Source organism: Phalacrocorax carbo, chromosome 7 (genome assembly GCF_963921805.1).
Source record: "Phalacrocorax carbo chromosome 7, bPhaCar2.1, whole genome shotgun sequence".
Taxonomy (NCBI): Eukaryota; Metazoa; Chordata; class Aves; order Suliformes; family Phalacrocoracidae; genus Phalacrocorax; species Phalacrocorax carbo.
Window position 1 is genome coordinate 51,109,231 of NC_087519.1, and position 26,210 is coordinate 51,135,440.

Consider the following 26,210-nt stretch of genomic DNA (forward strand, 5'->3'; position numbering starts at 1 on the left):
AAAAAAATAGAAAACACCGTATAATCATTTGTCTTTCCACAGTCCTATGATACCTAAGTATTACCATGTGGCAGTCCACTCCCAGCTACGACTGACCTGAGTGGATATATGTACAGGAACATCACATATATCATCTACTTAATATATTTTACAATACTAATGAACTAATTCCAACTTCTCTGCCAGAGGGTTTTATGATTTTGCCTCTATATCAGGGTGTATTTCCTCCAACAGAAGCTAGTCTTTATTTACTAGAATGAGGTGATTAAAAAGCTCATGTTCCCTCATTAAGTATTGTGGGGTTTATTTGTTTTATTTTGTTTTTCCAAATAAAAATGTCACCTTTTGATACAATTTTACATGTTGAGCAAATGGACCCTGAAGTCCAGATTGATGGTGATTAAAATGGTCTAAAATATTGTAGACCAGGATATTCCCTCCTGACAGGATCCCTTTTCTAGAGCGTATATTTTGGTGCAGAGTGAATTCTTTTTCCTCACTGTTAAGAAAACCAAAGCTGTTGGCCTAGACCATGAATAACTAGCGTTATTTCCTGACCCTGCGAGCAGCCTTCATCTACCGTACCAAATACTAGTGCAGCAATTACACAGTAATATGCCAGCAGCAGAAACCTTCTCCTAACCTGACCACATCGCCAGGTAACCATGAAAACCCCTCGGCACAAAAACACTCACTTTCAACAGCGAACAAAACACAGGTCGGCAGCGGCGCAGCGGGGCCGGTTTACACGAAGCAAGCCTCGCCAGCACTGCTGTAACCCCGGCGAGCCGAGCCAAGCCATGCCAAAACTGCCATGCAGCAGGCATGCACCGCAGCTGCTTCGGGAAGCATGAGTTTCTAGTGAGAGTCCAGGTGGAGCTGGGGAATCGCTGACTCTGCATGCTCGAATGGGAACGGGTGGGACACGCTACCCGGCCAAAACACACTTCATGTAGTGAACTTTGATGACTGCACGCCGACTCATGAATGAGCATGAGGTGACCACAGGGGAGATGGCACTTCATTTCCATGAAGCAAATGCATCTCTTCCTTGTTGCCTGCCACTACTTCATAACCAATATATTATAACTGGCAATTAGTGCCGTAGAGGAAGACATTAGGAAGAGGAAGATGTTGAAGAACTGCTCCTCACCCTGTACCAGAACTCAAAGGCAGCTCAGTGAGGTACCATACTGAAACAGGCCCTTTCAACATTGGTCGAGAGATCAGAACAGCTCAGCGCTTACAACCACCCAACTCCTTTTTCAATCGAGTATGCTTCCATTGATTTTAATAAGGGGCAAAAGGGAGGCCCCAAGTCTTCTTTGAAACATAGGTCTGGCAGCAGCCACTTTGCTGTTTCCTCTCTCTGTTTGCATATCTTCCTGCATCAGGAATATCTATAAATATGTAAAGTACCCAATGCAGAAGTTCCCAATTCCAGTAATGAGCCCCTTTCCTTTGCAGGATGAGAGCTGCTGAAATCATCATATACCAGAATCAGGGTTATTTCCTCAACTGTTCCCTGTTGTCGTTATTGCAAATTTGTTGTTTGGTTTTTTTTTCTTTTTTAATTATTATTTATGCTGAAATTTTTGTAGCTTCTGGAGAAGGCTCTTCTGCCAGGACATCCTCAGAGTGGTGCTAAGGATGCTGGAAGAACCCCAAGCAGCGAAGGCTGATCCTGGCACCCAACCTAACTCTCACCATCATTACAATGCAAAAAGATCAGCAGCTAAAGCCTGAAGGGGTCTGCACCTCTGCCTTCCTCCACTTACCCTCCCGAAGCTCAGCGAGCCCCTGTTTGGATTCACTGTGGTGATGGAACATTTTCAGATGGGGCTTTAAACTCTGGATTATATTTGGTTGACTTCTAGTGGGGTTACAGTAACCTGCAGAAAGTCAAGATGCTCTATTTACGGCAAAAACGCACGTCCACTTCTACCACGCTGGTGCCCGATCCTGTCTGAAGACACCTTGCATGACAGGAGCTCGAACGAGACATGAATTTGCTGAAACTACAAGTGACCAACAGGCAAAGGGCTAAATTCAAGACCCAGCTCGTTTTAAACCAAACAGATGAAGTCGCAAAGTCATGGCTATGTCCCGAGCTGAGTGCAGCCAAGACAAACGATGCTCCTGCAAGGCTTCCTCTGGCCGGGGGCAGGAATAAGATCTACAGGGAGCGATGGAAACTCAGATAAGTCCCCACCATGAGCAATACCCAGCTTCAGGAGCCGAAGACGTCAGGAATGGTTTTCAGGAAGGATTCCGTGCTAGAACAAACGTCAAGCCGATCCTTGTAAGGTTAGGTTTGAAGCTGGTTTGCATGTGGGGAATTAAAAGCTGCACTCAAATATTCAACAGTTGAATAGTCTCTCCTCTCTAGGAAGTGGGTGAATCGGGAACATTTCCGTTTAAGTGAACTGATTTAAACCTATAGCTCAGTAACACTAGCCTATGAGAGGGGATAATCACATTCAGAAACTTTTTTGCTTGTTGTAATAAATACGAGTCGAAAAATAAAAAACCCAATTCTCCCTTGTGGGAACAAAATTTTTCCAACAATATAAACATTAGGCATCCTGCACGCCGCATCACGTCATCTGATGGCTCGTGACAATTGCCAATTAACTAAATGCAAATCACTTAAAACTTTTCTTGCATATTTTGCCGTGAAGCAAATTTACGTATTGACCACACATAGTTATTATTCTGATAGTTGAGAAATTCGTCAACTTTCCTTCCTTACAAAGAACACATTACCCTAGAAATGATGTGAATCTGCATGGACACCCACCCACCTCCACACACGCTTTATGTGTTGTTTAGTTGAAAAAAGTTACTTACTCGATTCACTGTCTACGCTGCTCACGCTGTCGGCACGGTGCATGCTGTGTTTATGGAGATGCTTGTAAATACTAAACCTTGAAAACTTCTTGGTTTTTCCCACTCCTTTCATTTTTGATGTGTCTGGGGCATCATCAGCATTTCTCTCGAATGAGTGGCTTTCTGGGGACAGAGCTTGGGAGTGCAGCGAGATGTGTTCAGACAACTCCGCTGCAGACTTAAAAGACACAGGACGTTGTTGCAGGTGATGTACGGACAGGTTCCCCTTTAATGGCAGATTAGCACGCGTATCAATGCTCAGGAACAGCTACCAACCAAACTTTGCTCCGTGACAAAGACAGACCTCAGTGGAAACTACGAGTGCCTTTGGGGGAGAGAGTCTGTACCGAGGAGGCACTCGACAGAAAAACCCATTAAAGCTAGCAGTACATTCTTCAGTCCCATAAATTTACTCTGGATTATTACTCCCCTTGAAATTCTCATAAATTTACCCTCCTTTGAATTTTTAGAGATCTCTGGGTGCATACAGACCCAGGTTAGCAGAAAGCTTGGCAAGCAAGGCACCTGCTCAGGGCCTGAGCATCCAGAAGTTTGGAGCACTCTGTAAGTGCCTACTGTGCATTTCTGGCTAAATTTTATTAAGAACATAGACTCCAAATTGTGACTGCTGCTCCAGTCTCCAGGGGAAACCCAGCTGTCTATCTCCACACCCCAGCAAGGGCTGGTCAGGATCTAGCCCTAAAAAGTCATTCAATACTCAGATACTTCCGCCTTCCCATTACTATTCCTTTTTAATCCTCCATAAACCCAACCCTATGCTTAGGGGCGGACACTGCTTATTCATCCCCACCGCAAACCTGACACACCGATGTTGAAGGTGGCCACCAGCTGGAGCGAGCTCACTTACTGCCAGGTTGGTCGTCGACACCGACTTCACTGCTACCATTCGTTTGACACTGCCCACGTCGGTCAGGCGATGCTCGTCATCATCCCACCTGCCGTACGCCAAGTCGATGCCCCCCACAAACGCCACGGACTGATCAATGACGACGAGCTTCTCGTGGTGGGCCCAGAGGTACACGGAGGATGACACATGGTCTGGGTGTCTCATCACCTGGGGAGAGAACCAGCACTCAAGCTCAGCGTCATTGCCCATCCCTCCAGCCCAGCTTTTTTTCTTTTTGGCTGCGCAGAATGATGGGAAAAACACTGGAGTTTTTAGAAGATGCCTCCACACAGACTGCTGCAATAACTGAAGCTATGCAATTCCCCCCAAGTTGGGCTCAGCCTTACAGGCAGGCAGGTGTTGCCCCACCATATGGGTATTCCCAAGCAGCAAGAATTACTGATGTTGGGATAGGTCACACTTACAACTGTGTTCGTAAGAGGACTATAGTCAAGGAAACAGTTTCAACAAATAAAATCATGCTTTCAGTAGAGCTATGATAGCTGAGCTTTCAAACACAGAGCCTGCTCTAAAAGAAAACAACATATTGGGGATCTGACTCACTTCTTTGGTTGCTGCCACTACATAAGTGAAATGAGAGTTGGCTGGTTTTTTTCCCCATATAAAATCAGCAAATTGTTTGACATTTATGAGATTCTTTTTGACAGGTGTTTATGGCACAGTAATTTCTATATCTAAGCATTCAGGATATAGTTTAATTCTTTTTCTTTCTTTTTTTTTTTTTTATGTTAAAGGAGAGCCATTAGACCAGCTTCCTGGAGGAAAAGCTAGAGTTTCACCTGGCAGCTCCCAAAACCTGTTATACACATAGCACATATCCTCCAGTTACACCTTCCAGTCTCACTGAGAAGATGATGGCAAATGGGTGCTTCCCTTCAACGTGACAACTGGTCAAGTGACAATAAATCTATTACTCTAGCACTTTGTTAGTCACCCTCATGCATAACGTATCTTATTGTTCATTAAAATGTATATGTCTCGAATTTCAAGAGACTGTATCTAGCCTTATCTACTGGTTCGTGTGCCACCACTCATATTCGGCTCGGTGGCAGAGCAGCAGCAGAACAGCACAGGACAGTGCAATGCTGTTCATTTATGGTGGAAACATAAACATCCAGCGTTGACTCTCGTCATCTACGTATGAACAGAAATGCTGAAGTGAGACAACGTTCTCGAGCTGTAAGACGTATCATTTGATGTAACCCTATTAACTTGTCACATGAAATATGTTTCTTGTGAATTAGATGAATAATTGCTTTGGCAAGTCTAAACTAAGCGATTTTATGTTCAATTATAACCTAAAGAAAGGAAGTTGCCAGATGTGGGAGTCACTGTATGGATATGTCTTCTCAGACTATTCCCTCTGTAACAGTGGCAAACACTGTTGTTCTGGTTCACTCCCAAATACCCTGAGGGTCAACACTAGCTACCTGAGAGCAAATGAATGCAAATGTCCTTCATCCGACTGCCCAACGCGCAATTACCTTAATGTTTGGATGGAGGTGCATGAGCGTCCGCTTGCTATATTCACTGTTAATCCCTAGGGCAAGCTCCACCTCTTTGTACAGCATAACAAAAATTCTCACTCCTTGTTGCTGTCAGAAATAAAAAGAAACACATGGTATGCAGGTATTTCACTGGATACAGCCCATGTCTGAAGGGAGGAAAAGCCAAGAGGCAGTACGCATGTTGTGCCTGCAGACAGAAATGCAGGCTGAGGTTACTTGTTCTTGATTATAGTCTTCCAGATCCACCATGGTGACCCCAACTTCATGCAAGGACCTGCACTGCTCAGGAAAACTCTCCAGCTTCCAGAGAAGGGCTCAGGACCTGGATTCGTGGGTGAAGAGCTGAGCTACGCCAAAGCCCATCAACAGGTCACTCTTACAGAGGCCCCTTTTAAACATCCTTTGAGGCAAAATTTTGCCAATGTGATCCACTCCACAGGTAATAATGCTGCACATATCCACTGAAGTTCAGTTTTCTGCTGTTTCATGTTGCCCGGAGGTTTGCCTACAGTTACAAGCATCTGCAGGACAACGATACCGGTGTGGTCATGCAGACATCCCTCTCCTAAAGGGGATGCAACCAACCCAACGCCAGCAAACATGTTCTTTCTGCTGTAGAGTTAAACAAGCTCCTGGAATACAATGAGAAGTGCCCAAAGGATGGTGCTTTTCTTTAGTAGAAAGGTACCCACAGGAAGGTTTCTAAGGACACTTGTTAAAGCCGTTTCTAAACTTCCAAGTACTTCCCAAACCTCAGCAGATGCTGGCCACTCACTGCCATAAGTCAGCGCAGCTTCAAATCTTGCAGTGGAGCTTAAACTTGTGACCTAAACTTGCCACTGCCTTCTAAGCTTCTATTTCCATAAAGCTGCTACTGATAGCTTGAGCAGTCTCCAAGATTGTGGATGATATTCTGCTCCCCACTGCACCCAGAGAAGTCCAAGGCAGCACTGTACATACATAAAGGGCAGCCTTACCCCTATCTCTACACACCAGCTTGCCGACCGCCCTGCCGAATCAAAGAAATGCCACAAGTGAGAGAGCAGGCAAGTATTTCCAGGAACTAGCCTTAAAACACTCCTCACTCTTACAAGGTAATTATAGCCATAGGAAAATCTATGTCAATATGACAAATAAAGCCAAATTCTTCCAGTGGGCATGCCCCGTGGCCACGGTTCATCTTCCAGAAAATAAAACTACTTCCAAATCAACAACAGTTAGACACAAACCCCTATTTTTTTCATAGGCATGTGGAGGGGTGAGGACTGTGATGACAATTGGTTTGGAAGAGGAGGGAGTCAAAGACTACTTCAGCACGTCCACCTGGACTCCTGCCCTTCTACCACGTCACGAGTACAACAGAGTTCCCCGGCCACGCTTCCCTCCCTGACTCACTGCTCACCATGGGGCAAACTACCATTTCTAGCCCTGGTGTTATCATGGGTTGGGTGAACAACTGAAGTACAGCCCACAAGCATCAACACCTCACACTCTGCTTCTCTGTCTGCCTCGCTTGGCTCCAAGAAACATGTTCTCTATAGTCAGGATCCAGACTTGTTATTGGAAAGCAGAGTACAACCAGCCACAAAATAAACTGTTTACTGAGATAAAAATGGTTAAGGAAAAACAGAGCCAGTAGTTGTGGTTGTTTGCTCATACCTCCAAGTGCTGCATAAGAAAGGAGCGTGCACAACAGCCCAGAGCTTTGCACGGCAATGCTGACCTGGAGGGCCAGGAAAGGCACCAGGTCAACAGCATGTCTGAGTTTTTCTCTTCAGGAGGAACAGCAGAGAAGGAGAAATTAAAACAGAAGGGGAAAAGCCTTATCAAGTTTATATAAACATTTGCTTACTGAACACGAGCATTTATTAACTCAGATAACATGGCAATGCAAATAGGAGTCCAAGTCTCTGAGTCATGCTCAGCCCAGCTCTGGGGAATGTGATGCTGCTTGTGCTTGCACACTTTTTTTCATGGTTTGCTGAAACACTTTCCCCACATTCCTTTTCCACAGCAATGCACCAGGATCCTCATGACTAGAGTCTCCACCTGAGAAGGGACAGGTACAGAGGGCACAGCTGATCTTCCTCCTCTTAGTGGCCACAAAAACCATGAGAACAGAGAAAGGGATGGGTAGGAACAAAGGAAACCAGGAGACGTACAGGTAGTAAGTGGCAGCTCCAAAAAAATAGTCGTCTTTAATAATATAAGTTACCCTTGGAAATAATAAGAATAATAATAAAAAACCCACAGAACCTTTTCAAGGCTTTGGCCTTTCTTACGCTCCACTAAAATTCGTTATTACCAATGGTAGCAGCTGTGAAAAAGCTACAGCAAGAAGAGCTTTGGGCAGCTTGGTCTGGGCAGGATGAAAGCAAGAGGGACTCCACCAGGAGTAATGGGGCTGCGGGACACCAGGATGATGTTTAATGCCAACAGGCACTCTTTTACTATAGCAAAGAATGAGAGGTGAACAGCAAGAACATCAGCTCTTCAGTGTTTAGCTGCAGCAAGGACCTATGCACGTATCAAGTACGGAGAACCAGATGAGAAGGCTATAGTTAGCTAGCATAAACCTCCGGATGATACCGAGAGACTCTTTGCTAATGACATCCTGGTTGTCTTGGCAGAGTGATGGTACCTTTCACAGCTTCACCTCTGAAAGCTGCAGCACAGAGACCCAACACGCGGTAATGACAGACAGGATCTGCACAACGCAGTAACGTACAGACCACCTACCAAGAGCCAAAGTGCCTAGTCTTTCCTGTACCTATAGATTACCTATGCCACAAGGACAGCACTGGACGGCAACTGCTCTTTGACCCCACCAGGAGCTGGGGCAGTTGTAACGCAAGGCTGAAGTGACCCAAACCTGAGGACTTAAAGGGGCAATCAGAGGGTCTACCCTTCCGCCTCCGAGCTCTTCCAAACACAAACCGGGGGAGCAAATCAAAACATGTAGTTTTCTGAGGCCACCCAAAATAAGGTTTGGCCAGCTTTAACTCTCATCCCTAGCAAAATAAACGGTGCAAACACTCCAGTCCCTGTACGACCCTGTAACTAGGTGGGCACAAGGGGTTTTCTGCAGGGTGAAGGTTGCAGCTGGAGCTCGCTTACCGCTTTCCGCTTGAGGATGCAGTCCAGCCGCCAGCGATTTCCTTCCACAACGGGTCGTTTCATGAAGATTTCTGGGCTCAGCCTAAGAAAATAAAGGGGTGGAAAAAACACAGCATGTGTACTCTGCAAACAAAGCATTGGCCTAAATAATCAACTCGGTAAGTAGAAAAATAATGCACTTTATATAAGGCGGATGTGAAGGCTCACATCCCGGAGTGATGCATTCTCCAATGTCATGCTCTTTGTTTTTTAATAACGGAGCACTACAGAGGGCAGGGGATGCGTCCAGCGCACGCACCTTGGTACTCAACAAGCCATGAGACCAAGCTTAAGAGTCATGTATAAATGGGGAAACCTGGACTCTATGAAAGAAAAATGCAACAGAAGAAAACCCCAAGGTATATTTGAAAGAAATGTGTAGACATTAAAAAAAAAAATACAAGTAAGAGTGGGATTTTAGTTCTCCTAATACTCAGGCTATCTGAGTAGCATAGATTTGTGCTGGATTTTCCTTGCTGCCTAAAGACAAAGCAATATGATCTCTCGGCAGGGCATTTTATTGATTCAAAGCTTTAAGGATTACAAGGAATAATTAAGCCATCTCATCTAACTCCTGCAAAGGAATGTGACAGAATTTCATTCTTTTACTTTCGCACCGAGCATGGGAACTTGTGTCTGATTAAAGCATATTGCTACATCCTAAAAGCATTCTTCTGACAACAGCATTTTTATCTGAAACTCCAAGTTTCAGATAAGTTTTGCAATTCCAAGAGACATTTACAATCGTCTGAATAAAATGTTATGAAACAAGTCTGCAATGTGATGCTCTTGCACTGCTACCTGGTGTTGCATGTGAGATCCAGGAGCATTGGGTTTATCTGTGGTCCTGCCAGGAAACAGGTTTACACCAGTAAATGCTAACATCTTGTTTATTTTTCTCATAATTGCCACCTACGAATTAATCCTCCTGGTTCCTGTGGGCAGTGGATTAGTGGCAAGACGTTCATTTTATGGATGGAGAAAGGAGCACAGAGATGTGCCCAAGGTTAAAGGGACCTCTGAGCCATGGCTTGGGAACCTGCCCTACTGTCCTGTCCCCAACATCCAGGCTGGCTCAGCCGGATTAACCTCCACAAAAGCAAGACACAGGCAGCCACGACCAGCATCCAGCCAGGGAACTCTGCCCCGAGTCTGTGAGAGCATCCTTTTTTCTGCCTCAAACAGGAACCAGAGCATTGCATGAACATATTGAAGTACTAGCTAAGAAGCGGGCAGAAGCCAGGTCCTTCGGCAGTCACGCTGCTCAGGGAAGGGCCGACAAAACTTGCCCTCCTTTGTCTGGCCCATTGAAGAGCAGAGCAAAATTATGCCCCCCCCCAAGATGCCCTCATCGCTGGCACAAGGCTTCCAAAAACAGCGAGAAGCAGCTGAAAGGAGGGTCCCATGTCAGATTACATGGGAAGAGCACCTTCAGAGGTGTTCAAGTGCCCGTGTTCCCTTACACACTGAAAAACATTCTTATCCCTTGGGTTTGCAGCGATTTACACCCCTGATGAGCACCTCAAGCCATAACATTTGCAATTCAGGTGGTGCCTACAAGTAGTTTCAGGCTTTTCCTTGGAAGGAGACAACCAAGCTGTTGATTTCAAGCATGTGCTTTTGCTGCCAACCCTCCTGAAAAGGCCTTTGAATACAACACAAGGAGACGTTTGGGTGTGCTGCCAAACCATCTGGCTGCACGGCTAGTTGCCATACTGTAGGGCCTCCAAACAGTGCCGCATTGTTGGGAACATCCCAAGAGAGACGGCCGGTCAACATCCAAATATTTAAGTACGAACCACCAATCTGTGATGAAAATTTCTTCCTTAGCAGCTTCCATGGCGTTTGCGACATCCTCAAAGTACCACTTAGCATTTACATACCTGTAAAAGCAAACACAGCGCATAGGTTTAGGTTTCCTCCCCCTTCATTAAACAAAGTCCATAGCTGAAGACCAGCAGGGTTCTGTGTTAATGCCATTTATATTTTCTTCTCAAAAGCAAACAAAAAAACCCCCTAATTTCAAGAATTAGGGCAACACGCAGGGAGAATTTCATGCTGCTATTAGTAGCTTAATAATCTCTTATTGTGCTGTTTCATTAAGTGCCGCTTGGCACTTCTGCCAACCACACGCGATATTCGTGGGTTTTGCTTGATGCATGAGCTAGTTTTGGCTCTCAGAAAAGGATGGCGGAGTGGTGTTTACTTTGATTTATGGAAACTATTCGGGCAGTGGTTGCTGCGAGGCAGAAGAGAGCACTAAGAGGGTTTGCTTCCAGCTAGAATCATTTTTTTTTAGGTGCTTCTGGGAACGGCTTAGTGCAATCAGGTTACACTACAGACGGGAGAATTCCTCGTGGGACTGCTGTGTGCATAAAGCCCAGTCACCCTTACTTGCATTTGCTGCAGTACCCAAACTTGCATTTGCTGATTCTCTTTCATTGCAAAGACAATCTGCAAGGCCTGAATCTGATGCTGCCCTTCAACCAGATGAGTGACGTTTGCCCCTGAACGCATCCCGTGCTGCCTGGAAGGGTAATGCTGTGCTACAGGATGAGAATCAGCCTTGCAAATGCGGTGAGCGGGACATATCTTGCATTTCAGAGCATGAGGGATGTAAGCAGACCATCGGTGCAGAGCAGCATGGGCAGGACAGGCTGCAGCACTGCTGTTTTGGGAGGGAGCTATGGAGAAGGGAGTAGCCAAAGAAGCAGACGTTTTCAATAGCACCTGCATTACTGTGGGCTTACAACCCAGAGCCCCAAGACCTAAAACCTTAGGGAAGAGCATTTACAGAATCAGAAACCGGGATAAAATTGAAGCCAGGAATATCTTAATGAAAGAGCAGCTCTGTGTTTAATTCCTAGACATCCTGCCAATTGTATGTGCATCAAAACACCATTTTTATCATTACGATAACAAATACCCAACATGTTCAAATTCAAATGAAACTTGGTGATCCAAAGTGCTATTGGCTGTGATCACAGCACTCCTGTCACCAGTACTACTATTCTGTTCCCAGTGAAGAAAGCCTCATTTTTTTGCAACTTCTCTAATTATCGTCTATCCCCACAGCTACCGAACGCAAACAGCTATATCCATCAGACCCGGGCTAACACAGGCAGGTGTGTGCCACCGCTGCTGCGGGTAGCGGTGCCCAAGGCACCGCCATCCAGCCGCAGCCTCGCCGCGGTCCTCACCACTTGGCCAGCGTGTTCTCCTGCACGGCGGCGTACGAGCCGAAGCGGTGGGCCGTGAGGAAGTCCTTGCCGTGCTTCCGAATGAACTCGTCTATGCCCTGCCTCCACCACTGGGCATGTCTGTAGCTGTTACACTTCAAAATCAGCGACCTGTAAAACAGACGACGCATGGGGCAGGGGGCTGAAGCCATGTACGTTTAATTAGGCTGCTCCTCGCTGCCTACCCGCATTGATAAATGCACCTCTACCAGTCACGTTTAATCAAGACGTAAGGACTTTGCTTTGTTGTTTTGTTTGCAAATGACCACATTAGCGCTGAGCTGCTCCGAGTGACTACCACAGTACTGCATTGCCAAGCATTAAAAAAATGAAAACAAAAAACCACCCCGGATTTATATTAATAGCATCAGCTTAACTCAGAGGAGAGTTGGACCTAGCTAATGTATTATTTTAAAAGATTAATTTATACTGTATGCTATCAGAAAAAATGTTAACTATCCCACCTAGCACGTCTTTTGGGTAATACTCCAGTTGGGCTGTAGAGGACCGTGTCCCTGCTTGCAGCATAGCGGAACAGAGCGCCTAGATCACCACTGTAATCAACCGCTGCAAAAAACAGACTGTGCAACTCGACACGCACGGTGCCCTCAGGCCTGAGCAATAACCACAAGGATGGACGAGTGGTGGCTGAGGCTCCAAATGCCTCATTAAGACATTGGAAATGATCAGCATTACACAGGCCAAGTCCCCAGCAGGTATAAAAACACCAGCAGCTGCCCGGGCGCTGGGCCCTGCGGGAAGCTGAGCTGCACCACGTCAGCCCAGCACACCTTGTTAACTCCTCCTGGAGAGGAGCATAGATTCTTCCTTAAAAAAAACATAAGCAAAGAGAAGAACGGGTCTAAATAAAGACTGTATTTCTTACCTGGAGAGATTGTCGATCTGCAGCCCATACTTAGTTTCTGTTTCTTTCTGGCCTATCTTAATGTTGAATTCTTTATCTACCAGCAGGACAAAGGCAATGGCCCCCGAGTCTGGCTTCATGTACAGCAGGAAAGAGTCCTTCACCACCAGCCACCTGTACGGGCACAGCAAGCAGGTAACTTGTATTTCACCCATGCCGGGCTTCAACACATGAGCCATACAAGAGTAAAGTGAAAAGGTGTTTCCTTCAGAACAAGTGCAAATCATTTATCAGGGAAAGGAAAGCGTTCGACTAAAAGGTAAAGTTTCTTTTCAGGGGCTAGTCCAAGGTATGGTTTTCTTGAGCAGAAAAGTGCCTATTTTATGAACTTGGGTAATGACTTTGAATTCAATATAAGACTTTTAGAGTTATTTGCGTGACTCCTTTTTACAGAAGTCTTTGAAAAGATAGGTTCTCATGTCTTACAAAATCAAGGAGAACCTCCCTGCCCACCAACCTCCCAGCCAGGTGCCCCAGCACCGGGCAAGGTGCAATGTCCCAGATTTTTATTCAGCTTGTATGTTACACCTAGAGGCAATATGGGAATTACCTGACATTTCTAACATCAATTATGATGCTAGGATCACTTTCACTCCTATCAAAATACATGAGTGAGGCATTTTGGAAAGCTTTTATTGCCAAGCAACAAGCACCCTGTTGGAAACACATGATGAGAGATGACCGGCAGGTTTTACATAAATACCATAGCCTGAAGGCAACTCTGGGAAAAAACCCACATGTTTTACTGTGAATGACATTTCTAATTTTTTCTCCCCTGGCGGCGTAGCTGGGGTAACCGACCCTCTCTGTCCCACACAGGTCTCCACCACCAGACCTTCTCCTCATTCTTCTGCACAGTCAGAAAGGCACAAAGCAACAGAAAATACTGCAAAAATCTGTTCATTCTTGTATCTTTAGTAACAGCCCTGGCTCCTCATCTTCTTCCAGATCCCATAATTTTTCTTTTCTTTCAGGGCCCTGAAAGAGTCATCCCAGCATCTCCCCTCATTTGGTGCCAAAATACCTCCCCCCATCATTTGGCCCCTAATTTCACTCCCAAACATACCCACAAAGTACATTTTCAAGCATTCCGCATGCCTGAGAAGTCCTGCCTGTACTTGTTCATGGCATCACCCCACCACTCTTCTCCCTGTCCCTTTCCACAACCCCCGTGGGCCATAACACACCCAGCCTACTATAATAATTGAAATGAATTTGGGGTATAAAACTCCAAGGTCTACGGCAAAACTGTTGTGGGAAAAGGATGGCCTCAGTCTGCGCTGTGCTCAGGGGGAGCTCTGCCCCCAGTTTGACGTGTCCTAAAACCCTTCACTTAAATAACCCTCGCTGAGAAATATTACTCTTATTTGCTTATTTATTGATGCACATGCTGTCTGTCCCAGTAGGTCATGGCAAGGACTTGGTACCCTCTGGTGTTACTCTGCACGTAATCCCACTCAAACACTTCTCCCATCCCCTTTTTAGGCTCTAAAGGAAAATTGAGATCCATCGGAGCTGTATATGCTACTGTCCCCACTAAAGCTTGAGCTTTGCATAACACAGGGAAGAGTTAACTCTGGAAAAGGCACTTTTTTCCCCCCCCATAAAAAGGAAAAAAGAATTGGAGACAATTTAATGATTTGACCTGAAAGAAGGTCACATCTTCCTCTCCTCGTGCACTTGTTATAGAGATGTTCTGTAAAACTACATTAAGAAATGTTGGAAAGCCTATGAAGAAAGAGGACCTTTTCTTCACAAGAATGCAGAAAGATTTTGTTGGAAAAAAGAAATTTTTAAGATAAACTAACGACAGCCCATTGGTGATGCTGAAATCCAAAGGTAGATAACGCTTGGGGAAGATCTCACAAACCAAATAATTGTTTCTACAAGGCAGATCAATGCTATTTGGACTTTCAAAAGGAAAGATTTGCCCAGAAGGGCAAACTCCAGGAAATACCCCTTGCATTTTTTTGGGTGCCAGCTGGGAACACAGCTACTCCTCCATAGCACAAGCCTCCCTGTGCTGCAGCCCCAGGAAACACCAAGATCTAACACAGAAGGTAAAGGGATGGGGACAGTAAGTTATGCCTGTCTGCAGCAGGAAGGGACATGGGAACAAGGTGGCTTGTGAAAATTCCCATGAAAACACCGGCATTTAAGCACATGCAGTAATATGGAAGAGGTGACGTATTTATTTCCAAGGTTAATTGCACCAAACAGAGCTCCTTACCGCTGCAGGTCACGTCTGATTCAATCCAGCTCCAAAGCAGCCCAGGTAGTGTTTCAATTAACCAATTTTTTAATTTTTTTTTTTTTGGTAAATTGAGGCTGAAATCTGGCTGGAGTGGTCTCACCAGCCACATCCCCTCCCAAAGGGCACAGAGCCCCAGGTACTCCCACAGCAGGGAAAGCTGGGCACAGACCAGGGGATTATTGCCGTTTCTGCAAGCTCGGGGCTGTAGGAAATCCCAGTTTTCCTCTGGAGTAACAAATGCCTCCTGCTATGAACTTATGAACTCCAGTGCAAAGTTAGTAGCGACAGGACGAGAGGAAATGGCCTCAAGCTGTGCCAGGGGAGGTTTACATTGGATATTGGGAAATTTTTCTTCCCTGACAGAGCGGTCAGGCCCTGGCACAGGCTGCCCAGAGAGGTGGGGGAGTCACCGTCCCTGGGGGGGTTTCAAACAATGTGTAGACGTGGCACTTCAGGGCCTGGTTTAGGAGGCCTGGGGGTGTTGGGTTGGTGGTTGGACTTGATGATCCTGGAGGTCTTTTCCAACCTTAATGATTCTATGAGTCTATAAAACTCACCACCTTCCACATAGGACAATGAGAGGGGAATAACCTGCGGACCTGAAAATCTGTGGCTATTGTAAAAAAAAAAAAATAATTAAAAGTGTGTGTGTATATATATATATATATGAAGAATTCCCCTCACAGATTATTTGGGATGAAAAAAAATGAGGATTTTTGTTTGCCTGCCCAGCAGTACCTTTTGGACCATCGGTAACACATCCTTCCTTGGCCGCAGCAGTTCAGACCAGGTATGCGGTGGCCCCCGGAGCGCTTCATGATCAACCCTTCTCTGCAAGGACAGAAACAAACACTGTCAGGACAGGCAGCACGGCTCTCCCGGAGGCACAGGGCAGGTCTTGGGTGGAGGATGCCTGCTGAACCAACCCCTGCTCCCAGGGATGACTCCTGGTGCCTCCAGCCACACTCAAGCAGCCTCTGTGCCACTGCCCTGAGGGCTGGAAAGGGCAAAAATAACGCCGCAAAAGGAAATAATGCAGATTTAAGAAACGCAGGGCCCTGTTTTATAGCACAAGCACAAGAATGAGCAAGTCAACACGTTGCAGGGAGGGAAGGGGAGAAAGCCCATGAGCTAGCCTGTGAGCTGCAGCCCACATCATGCAAAGCAGCCCACTCTCAAAACTGTTTTCCAAAGTTGTGGCATTTCTGCCTCAACATTCATAACTTTTTCCATCCGGATGGCAAAATATTCCCCAGTCAGTTACTTGTGAGAAAGAAAAACTATCAATCTGAAGATTATTTATAAGGCCTTCCTCTTGGTGAGCCATAACTCACAAAGACACAGCTCACAACTCACATGCCCTTCGGTCCCAGGTCATGGATGAATGACAGCTGGCTTACTCCAATGAACTCCATCTGGGGAAAGAGAAAAAGATTCCCCCATCTTTCACACTCTGAAATCCACAAAATACTTCGCTTCATCAGAGTGGCTTGTCATAAAGACAGAAGCTACAGAAGATCCTGAGCAGAAGTTACCCACCATTGCTTAAGCACCTTCAAGAAGGCCAAGAAAAGTAGTTTGGTTGGGGTTTTTTGTTTGTTTGCTTGTTTGTTTCTTTTAAACGTACTTTGGAGAACACATTTCAGGCAACCAGGACAATCAAGATTAGATGTATCATAGGGACCCACTGGTATCCTCCCTCCTGGATCACTGGCTGCAACGAGGACTCAAGTTTGACACTGTTTGGGGGCTTGCTTGAACTTGGCTGGCTGCCTGTATCCTCTCCTTCCTCCAGTGAGCCTCACAGAAAGGCTGGAAAGGGAATGAATACACATACCCAGGGCTGGGGGCAACCTCTTCCCTTTGAGTCCCCTACCCCATGGAGACACACCACGTGGGGATTCAGCCCCTCAGCTCACAAGCATCCTCCAAGACCATCACACCAGGTCGCTCCCGCTCAGCGCTGTACACAACCCACTGCCCCATCTGGCCCCAGGAGCCAAAAACCCACAGGAGAGCCACAGTGGGGCAGAAGGAGAGCAAGTTCAAGCACGCTCCCTATGACTTCTGCCGGTCTGCACAGAGCTCCACAGCAGGCACAGCCTGGGAAACCCACCTGCCATACTACCAAATTTACCAGCATAGCTCAAATTCAGGCAGCCTGCCTCCTCGGGGCTCCTCGCGCTTCAGCGGAGATTGCAGAGGAACGTAACGACAAGCAAAGCCGGTGAGAAAGCGCAGCACAATTACGTTCATCTCTAAAAATAGGACACCAGGCGATTTTGACCAAGCAGGCTTTTCTTGGCACAGCGGGACATTCCTGGCAGTCTGCTGGTTATAAGCCCTGGGCCCAATTAGCAGGGAGAAACACCTGCCCCAGGCGTCCCGTGCAGGACAGGGCTTGGGCATGGGCAGCTTTGCAAAGGAGCTGCCCTGCATGGCAGAGGCTTGTCTGCACCCAGGCAACTTTAATTTATTATTGCACTTGGGCAATTGTATGCAGAGAGGTGCTCGGGGCAGGGTGAGGGCAGGAGCTGCTCTCCCCTTTGGTCAGGCAGCAAGCCAGAGGGAACCCTCTAACCACATCTCTTGGCAATGAAGCCTGCTGGGAGCAAAGCCCAGGGCTCAACCCATGCTCCTGACCGTAGCTGGGACGTGAGACAGCCTCGGGGCTGTCTTCTGGCTATGCCCACCCATGCCCCGCAGCAGCTCAGGTGCCAGCACCCAAGGGAGGGCTCTCCTCCAAGGTGGCCACTGTCACCTGTTCTTTGGCAAACCAACCTCAGCGCCCTCACTGGCAAAATCCAACTTCGCACAGGAATTACATGGGTGGACCCATAAAACTCGGAGGTATTTTCCAACACTGAGCATAACAAAGAACATCAGGAAATTTGGGGCAAAAGTCTACCTTGCACTTATGGCGAGGCCGGCTCGGGCTTCCTTCCCAACATCATCAATTTTGCCCCACAGACAGCAACAGGACAGAAGATTCTTCATCCTCCTCCTGCTCTGCTGCTCCTTCCCAAACTTCTCACATCAATAAGGCCATGGAGAAGAACAAAGGGTCTGTTGTTCTCCTCCGAGTAGCTCAAGGACATAAAGTAACCTCTATTCAGTAGAGGCAAATTTAACGCCCTCATTTCTGGGTGATTTCAGCCTGTTTCCAGAAAGTGGCTAGAACAAGTTACTCCACGCTTTTACTAACAACCTTGCTATCGCTGCTCTCACTACACGTTCTGGAAAAGCACCAGCAGTGACCTACAAGTGTTCCAGCTGTTTCTGCGGTGACACAAGGAGCATCTGAAAACCCAGCGTATCCTAAACCTCTTATCAGAGTCCCAAGCAAAACTTCAGGCCGGTTCTTTGCCCTGCATCTTATTTCCATTTCTTCAGAAAAGGGCTGGCACTCCCCATCAGACACAGCAGAAACCCAGACCCCTCTGTCACAGCAGGCGCACAAAAACCAGCGCACACAAATGTCAAATCCCTTTGAAAGCGTTGGCTGCGGCCAAAAAGCTGGCAGCAATCTGAGGAGCACTGGCTGCAGAGAAATAATTGTCCTTGAAGAAGCAAGAAGAAAAATCAGGAGGAAAAATTACTTGCAGAGACAGAACTATTACTACCTAAAAAATGAAAGAAAGGCCGTCTGGCAGCGCAGCAACCTGCTCTTCAGCCAAGGAGTCTTTGAAGCGGCGACAACAGCGACAGAAGCCCGTCCAACACGTTGATCAAGCAGCAACTCTTAGGAGCGTTGGTTTGTAAAAACAGCGGAAATATATTCCACCAGTTACAAGGAAAATTCCTCAGTGCAGTGGAAATATCTGATTGAATGATTTATTATTATGATTACTGCTGCATTAGCTATTTTTACTGTTATAGCACCTTTCATCCGAGGTGCTCGTCATTCGCAGAAGAGCCGAGAGGGGAACGCGGAGCAGCGAGGCACTTTCATCTCCTCCACATCTGAATTCCTGCACTGCCCAGCTGCCTCCCCGGGGAGCCGGCATCCCGCTCCGGTTTCAGAGCAATCCACAGCAGAATATTTTAAGTATGAGATACGGGCCTAGGGAATGCAGTTTCAATGACATTGTTGTAGCAATAAAAAGAAAAAAAGAAAACAGACGGGAGTGATCAGCTGCAGAAAGACAAGCTATGAAAGGTGGAGAACCAGCTGCAAGGTGCACAAGGCACGGTTTTAAACTGCCCCGTTCTGCCAGCAATGTTGAGCACGTGTGATTTATGTAAGCAAAGATTTCATAGAGCATCTGTATTTCAGAAAGAATTCAGCAGCTCCACACCGTGTTTTCATTTTGACTTTTGTTTTTAATTTAGTGGGTTAAAAAAAAACAACCCCACCATAAAGAGTTGATTAGCAACAGTGGCTAGCAATAAAATGAAATTACACCACCATTCAGAGTAACATTTTTGAGCAAGATGCCAGCTATTTCTTACACATAAAATTGGCTTATATTAAACCCATATAAAACAACTAAACATACTAAAGTTCAAGTGCAATAGCTAAAAATACTGAAGGGTTGGGCGGGGACCTTTGCAACGGTCTGCAGATACAAGTGCCATATCGGAGGTACAAGAGCAGCCACTCTCATGTATCCAAGTTGTTCTTACATTGTACTGCTGTCACTTAAGACATGGTTTTTACGCTCAGTTACTAAAGCTCATGCAAAATGTAAGACACACATGCTTTGGTTCAACCAAATCTTATTTTATATTTTGCTTAGGCATCTTTCAGCAACTGCAACTCACATGAAATAAGCGATGCAAAGGTCCAATTAATACATTTTTAATAGGGAATACAATCAAGCCCACGGGCCTGGTTTCCTAATGTTTTGGGGCTATATTCCCCCATTTCCATTTTCCTAGAAAGAAGCGTGGACAATTAACACACCGATTCCCACAACATTCATTTTAGCAGTAATTGTCTTGAAGCGCTTCAGCCCAGAAGTACTATAGAAAGGTTTTCAAAAGGCCTAGAAAACATTACATTTAATCATAAGTCACACAGCCAGAAAGAAAAAAAAGAATAAAATAAAGGCAGGCCATGAAGTCTGGGGTCTGATCACAAAATACAATGCATCTTCCAACTTATTTGTAAGCTCCACATAAAATACTCTGGTACAATGAATGCCAAGAAATTAAGGGAAATGCGATAAAGCTGTAAATTTTATCAGTCAGAGGTAACTAGTCAAAGCAAAGGACACTTGGTACATCTCTAAATGTTGATGCTTCAGTAGGTTCTCCCTCCACAGCCTGCAGGAGTGTCACCTAGAAAGGCTAGAGGATGTCCAGCCTCTGCAATGGCACGAGGTCACCGCGGCCCTGATCCTCAACCCGCCGGGGACCCGAGGTCTGCAAAGCCGCTACAAGCTCGACTTGCAGGCTTGACCCTCCCAGCGCATGGCACATCCTCCAGACAGCTTATAACGTGGTGACCCTCTTACTGACAAATAAATTAAGAACAAATGCAAAATAAAAGAAGTAAAAAAAGCAAGTCAATTAAATTGTGCAGGTCAGATGTAAAAACACGGCCAAGGAGATGCAATTGACCCAAGCAGGCTCCTCACAAGGACCAGGAATTACACACCAGGCAGGTCGCAGCTTGCCATTGCAACTCCAGGTCTGTCTTTACAAAGAATTTTGGATTAAAAAAAAAAAACCCAAACCAAAATAAAAACCAAAACCTCAGTGCATAGGTTTGATGAGAGGAACATATAAGAGTCAAAATGTGCTCCAAGATTAAGACAGTTGCAGCATTCATCAGCGTCCAGGCAAAAAGCTTCTCAACCACAGGAGGAGCAAAGCCCTCATTTTGTTCTAAGAATGACAAATACAGTTCCAAGGAAAACGCCAGAAATCTTCGCTTCAGTCTCTACTCTGAGAGGAGTGGGGGTTGTTTTTTGTTTTTTTTAAAGGAAACATTTTTCTCCCCGTGTTTTCTTCCAGCACCGCCTGCAGAACCCGCTGCGCTTAGCGACACCGCCATTAGTGGCAAAGTCCTCACTGAACACTCCGCTGCGGCCAAATCCAGCAAAAGCCAACAATAAACAGAAAATTTATGTGCAAAGTGACATCTGGCTCCGGAGGCCGGGGACAGAAGGGCAATTCAGCACAGGAGGAGGAGCGCACCCCGCAGCTGCCCGAGCAAGGCAGGACCGCCCATCTCCTCGCCCGGCCCCCATCACAGCAGCCTGCCTCAAGCTACAGGCTGGTCAAAAGATCACCCACGTTCTTACATGAACAAGAATTCTCAAAACAAAAAGAAAAAATGCAGCAACGCCTGCCTATGAGTGACAAGATGGATCTGCACTGTAAAATAACTCTCCCCCACTTTGCATATGCTACTGATCAAAATTGCCAAGTTATCCCAATCTCGCCTTTAGAACAAAAGATGACTCTTTTCCACCTGCAGAGTAATACAGCTCTTGACTGCGGTGGACTTAAGCTCCACATCCTGGCCCCGAAAGAAACACTCTAAAGAAACACAGGTCCTTTCAGGCCAGATCTGAAGAATTCTTGTAACCCAAAGCACCCTGGCCAACCCAAGGCACGATGGCCAACACTGGATGAACGCTTTGTCCCACGTAACGAACGGTGCTCAACACACCGAGCTCTGCAACGGGAGCGCACGATGCTTTGGGGCATTACATCCAGCTACGAGCCACCCAACACCTCTACACACCTGAAATCCTGCAGAAGAGCAGAATTCCTGCGAAACAACAAAAGTAGAAGAGAAGAACTGGCTGCTACACCCTAAGTTTAGCCTACATTTCTGCCTTGTTTGAAAACCAAGCGTTCCCAGTTATCGCCCCTTGCTCAGAAACGTCACTAAGCTCTGCAGCTGCTCAACGCATGCATCAGGTTTTGCTGATAGACAAAAGATGGAGTAACACAGTCATCACGCAGCCAAAGAAAGGGGAAATAAACTACCATCCCAGGGAGATGTTACAGCTGCAGCTGACAGGTGAGGACTACTGAAGAAACATTTGAGGATGGCTTCCAAAGGAAATATTTTTGCTTAAAATAAGCCTGAAGTTGGATTTGACATTTCTCCTCATTTCAAAAAGACTATCGATTTGGGGAAATAAGCCAATTACCGTCTCCCTTTGGAAGTCACAAAACACCCTCAGGGGTGAACGGGTATCACTCGTACAAACTTAGTGACACCGAAGTCCAGTGAAACTGCACAGAATAGGAACCCGAGACAAATTTGCACCCAGGACCACACACGCAAAGCCCAAACTGAAGGGGTATGGTCTGGACCCCGATTATTTAAGTATTTAAAACTTCAATTTATCATCTTAAACACTGCCCAGAATTAAACAGAAACCCACTACATCACCCGTGTAGAATCAGCTGTCTGGACTGGGCTGCCTTGAGGTGGTCACCACTGTGTTATAACAGTGACCTCCAAGAGCGAGCCATTCACCCTCTTTCTTTGGTTTTAATCATATTGCATCTGTGTTGAAGAAATCAGCTATGCCCAAATGCTTGCAAAACAGCTGTAAAATGTTTCTCATATAAGCTGCATGCCTTCTTCCAATGAATTCAACATTTGTAAAGTGAGCATTCTTTAGGCATTTAAGCAAACTAATTTCTACTTACTGTTCCATGGTAGTTCCTGTACATTGGCATTTTTAGGATCTTTGTCAAGTAGTCTTCCAGCTGTTTCTACAATTAAAACATCAAAACTTCAGATAAGATGTAGGAATTCAAGATTAAAAAAACCTACATTCCAACTGTCTGGTATTAGGAAGCAATCAAGAAATCAAACACGCTTTTCAGCTCAAATGGATAAATAAATACATTATTATGTGCTTATGGAGGGTTACAGCTCAGCAGCGTAAACAGTTCAATCACAGGTTGTTTACTGTTCACAGATTTGTGTTTGTACCTTTTACCAGCAGACCTGTTGCTTGGCACTCTCATTTTAGCGGTCATTTTTCTTGACGGAACCCAAGTTTCATAAAAATTCTAAATAGAAAAGTCAGTCCCCGCTGTTTTTGACCCACACGAATTAGCTTCGTGTTAAAACACAGCCTCAGACTCAACTGATAGAGCTTATTTAACCAAAACACTAGGTTCACGGGGTGAGGAGCATGGCGACCACGCTGCCCTGTCCCAGAGCCACGGAGAGGGCAGTGGCTGGGCCACCAGGCACTGGGGAGGCTCTCCTCCCCAGCCGAGAGCAGGGAAGAGAAGAAACCATCACAGGAGGGAGAACATCTTCCCATCCTGGTAACTGGGCAAAGAAGCGATTGAGCTGTTCGGGCATGGGAAACCGGGCAGAGTCCTATAGGACACAAAACGAACCGAAAAGAAATGTCACTGGGACTTTTGCCCTTCTCGGCGTTCGCATCACAGCGCTGAGCTGCCCAGCTGGGCAGCGGGGGCGTATGACCCCATGGTGAAAGCTGCGGGATTCCCACAAGAAAACCAAGGGAGGGGAGGGATCTAAAAACCATTTCTCTTCCTTTTTTTAAACCACCTCTCTCCTGGAGCTTCCCGCACAGACATAACCTTTTGGGACTTGAGGCTTCAGCGGCAGAAGCCCAGGGAGGGAGTGAACAGCAGGAGGAGAACAATAAGCACAGGGTGAACAAACATGGATTTTTACAGACTCTTTTTCCCCTTTGCAAACAGCAAAGCTGCAATGAAGAGGTAGGAAGACATCCACCCTCGTCATAGAAGGGCCCATCTGTTAACATCTGATGAAGTTACACAGAACATGTGTGCCTTGGCTAAAATTACCTACTCCAGCATCAAGAGCCTGACTGTCATCTCCTCTTTCAGAGGAGGACAGGACTGAAATCTCTCAGATTTTGATGGCCGCGGGGCTGCCTCCATCACGCAACTTGACTCTGTGAACTGCCTATTCTATCTTTAAATCGGAGCAGGTGGGAGGAGGGAAACAGTCACTCTCGGCATTGTGGTTTTCCTCAGCTGCAGAGGAAAGCTTCAGCCATATGAAGCCCAGGAGCAGCATCCTCCTCTTTGCACAGAGGAGAATTTGGCGTTAAATCTAGACTTGTCAGAGCCTAAGTTTGTCAAGCAAAAGACTTGAATGGTAATAAAACAAGGGTGGCTTTACAAGCAACCTGCCTGGAGTCTCTGCACCTCAGAAGCCCCCCCAGAGCATCCCTCTGGCCCCCACACACCAAGCTGGGTGCTTACCCTCCTGCTGGAGAAGTGCTCTTCCCGCACCGTGCTCTCCGCGGTGTGCGGCAGACTCGGCACCTGCCTCGGTTCTCCCCTTTTGATGGATTGTCTTCTCACCGTGTGACTGGAAAGAAAAAGCCCCAATATCAAGTCTGAGTGCTGCGAGTGCATGCGTGCCTCGACACGTAACCCTTCTTCTGCAATGCTTTTATTTTTCCTATCCAAGCTCTTAAAAACTGAGATGGGTGGGCAGGAGAGCAGAAAAAAAGCAAGCGTGGATTCACTTAGGAAACCAGTGTGCTCTAACTGGCTCACAAACAAAAATACAACATGAGTACCAGAGTTTGATTTCTGAGGGCCCCCTTTTGCCCTTATAAGGAAAGGGAGCCTATTTTTAGGCCATTATCTTCCCCCAGCCCTTAACCCCTCATAATTTCACCTTTCCTAATATCTTCTCCCCCCCCTTTCTCCACATCAGGAAGCTCTTGCTGACCTACACCATTTCTCTCCTGTCTCCCCTTATGCTTCCAGCCATCCCGAGCCCCTAGGCCAGCCTGGGCAGGGCTGACCACCCACGCCAGGGACCCCCCTACCTCCCACATCCAGCCCTATGCACCAACAATTTCCATCTGCATAACCCTTCCCCAAGTTCAAGGCAAATCCATCTCAAAAGCCAATGACCTGGGACCCAACGTACTTTCTGCGTCAGCAGAGAGATGCTTGCACCACTTAGATTATGGCTGCTAAATACAGAGAGATTAGATATTTTTATTATAGCTGCTAAATATTTGTAGAGACTAAATCCTTCTGCCCTCTCCTCCTTACAGCAAAGCAAATGGGATCAGTGAAGCCCAACAGATATGCTATTAAAAGAGACAAGATCACACCTTCCCAAAGCCCAGCGCATCCACAGGCTGCACACTCACCTCCTGGTAGGGATAGGGATGCGCACGAAGGCTTTGTACCTCAGCAGCTCCCTGTGAAGCTCCTGGAAGTGCTTGAATTTCCTTTTCACCTGCCAGGTGAACTCGCCATGGGTCAGCTCGATGGTGTAAACGTTGGGGCTCGGTACCTGCCGAGAACACCGCCACGAGGGATGCAGCGTTGAAATAAGTCATTTTCCTGCAGCTGATCATCTACAGAGCCCTCACTCAATTTTACCTAAGGATCATTCTGTCTCACAATTTCTTGTTCCGCTTTATTAGTTTTTATAAGCGGACAGATAACCCTCTATCTTAAGCATTTTCTGAGACACAGGCATCCCTTCTTCCTCAGCCCATGAACAAGCACGTGCAAAATGAACCCACAAACAGCTTTTTAATACAGTTCTACAGAAATTAAATGAAATCTCTGGAAGTTCTGACCTTCTTTGTGGAAGTAAAGCGTTCCACTTCCAACACACGCACTCGAACAGGACATCCCGTGAGGTACACCTGCATGTCCGGCTCTTTGAACCCACAGGTGTGATAGATAGCAGAGAAGGGAATGCACGCTGGAAGGACCACAAACCCCGTTAGCTCAACAGCCTTGTAACCATCAAGGAGGGCGTGAAAGCCAGCAAATCGTTGCAATACTTTAACACAGGAGCATTTACACACCGGGAGTAATTCCACTAAAACATGCCAGGTTTTATTTAAGAGAGCTGAAAGACAAGCTTTCACAGAAGGGACTTGACTTGAAGCGCTCAAGTGCTAAGAGTAATGCCTCCTGGCCATAAAACAGGGCCAACAGCTGGGCTTGGTAAAAGCGCTGTGGTTGTACCCTGTCTGTCAGCAGATTATCAGTTATTAAATCCAGGCGGGACGCGGGGTGAGAACATACAGGCGCCAACTCACCGGTGCCTTTTGGGTCATTTAGCACCTCTGAGTCAACCTCCTCCCCCTCGAAGTGGAGCTCCCTGGTATCCAGGCTCTCGATGATGATGCTCATGTCTGCAGCGATCTTCTTCAGCGTCGACGCAGCTGCATGGCTTTCTGCCCTCAGTGACATCTCAGGAACCCGCACACCGGAGCGACAGGGGGCTGGGGAAGAGGAAGGAGCAGGGCTGTCATCAGTCCCTCTGCAACACCAGCACAGCGGGGCCGAGCGAAACCCCCCGGCAGCACATGGCCCCGTCTTCCCTCCAGCCCCTTACCAA

The 26,210-nt window shown here is 46.6% G+C and overlaps 1 protein-coding gene across 6 annotated transcripts in view; it reads right to left on the bottom strand.

Annotated features, from left to right (window-relative positions):
- The window catches only part of PLD1 (phospholipase D1), an 80,959-nt gene that overhangs the window by 23,989 nt on the left and 30,760 nt on the right, over positions 1 to 26,210 (bottom strand). For 5 of the 6 annotated variants that reach the window (XM_064457999.1, XM_064457998.1, XM_064457997.1 and 2 more), the window contains 15 exons: positions 25,909 to 26,094; positions 25,438 to 25,565; positions 25,000 to 25,145; positions 24,089 to 24,197; positions 22,520 to 22,585; positions 16,256 to 16,314; positions 15,638 to 15,730; positions 12,607 to 12,759; positions 11,682 to 11,831; positions 10,281 to 10,364; positions 8,443 to 8,524; positions 5,302 to 5,412; positions 3,758 to 3,964; positions 2,851 to 3,067; positions 1,779 to 1,892 (listed from right to left, as the gene is read on the bottom strand). In XM_064457999.1, the coding sequence (XP_064314069.1) occupies positions 1,779 to 1,892; positions 2,851 to 3,067; positions 3,758 to 3,964; positions 5,302 to 5,412; positions 8,443 to 8,524; positions 10,281 to 10,364; positions 11,682 to 11,831; positions 12,607 to 12,759; positions 15,638 to 15,730; positions 16,256 to 16,314; positions 22,520 to 22,585; positions 24,089 to 24,197; positions 25,000 to 25,145; positions 25,438 to 25,565; positions 25,909 to 26,062 (1,873 nt within the window). In that variant the 5' untranslated portion in view covers positions 26,063 to 26,094. The remainder of the gene's footprint in view (positions 1 to 1,778; positions 1,893 to 2,850; positions 3,068 to 3,757; positions 3,965 to 5,301; positions 5,413 to 8,442; positions 8,525 to 10,280; positions 10,365 to 11,681; positions 11,832 to 12,606; positions 12,760 to 15,637; positions 15,731 to 16,255; positions 16,315 to 22,519; positions 22,586 to 24,088; positions 24,198 to 24,999; positions 25,146 to 25,437; positions 25,566 to 25,908; positions 26,095 to 26,210) is intronic. The other variant, XM_064458000.1, reaches the window with a different exon arrangement.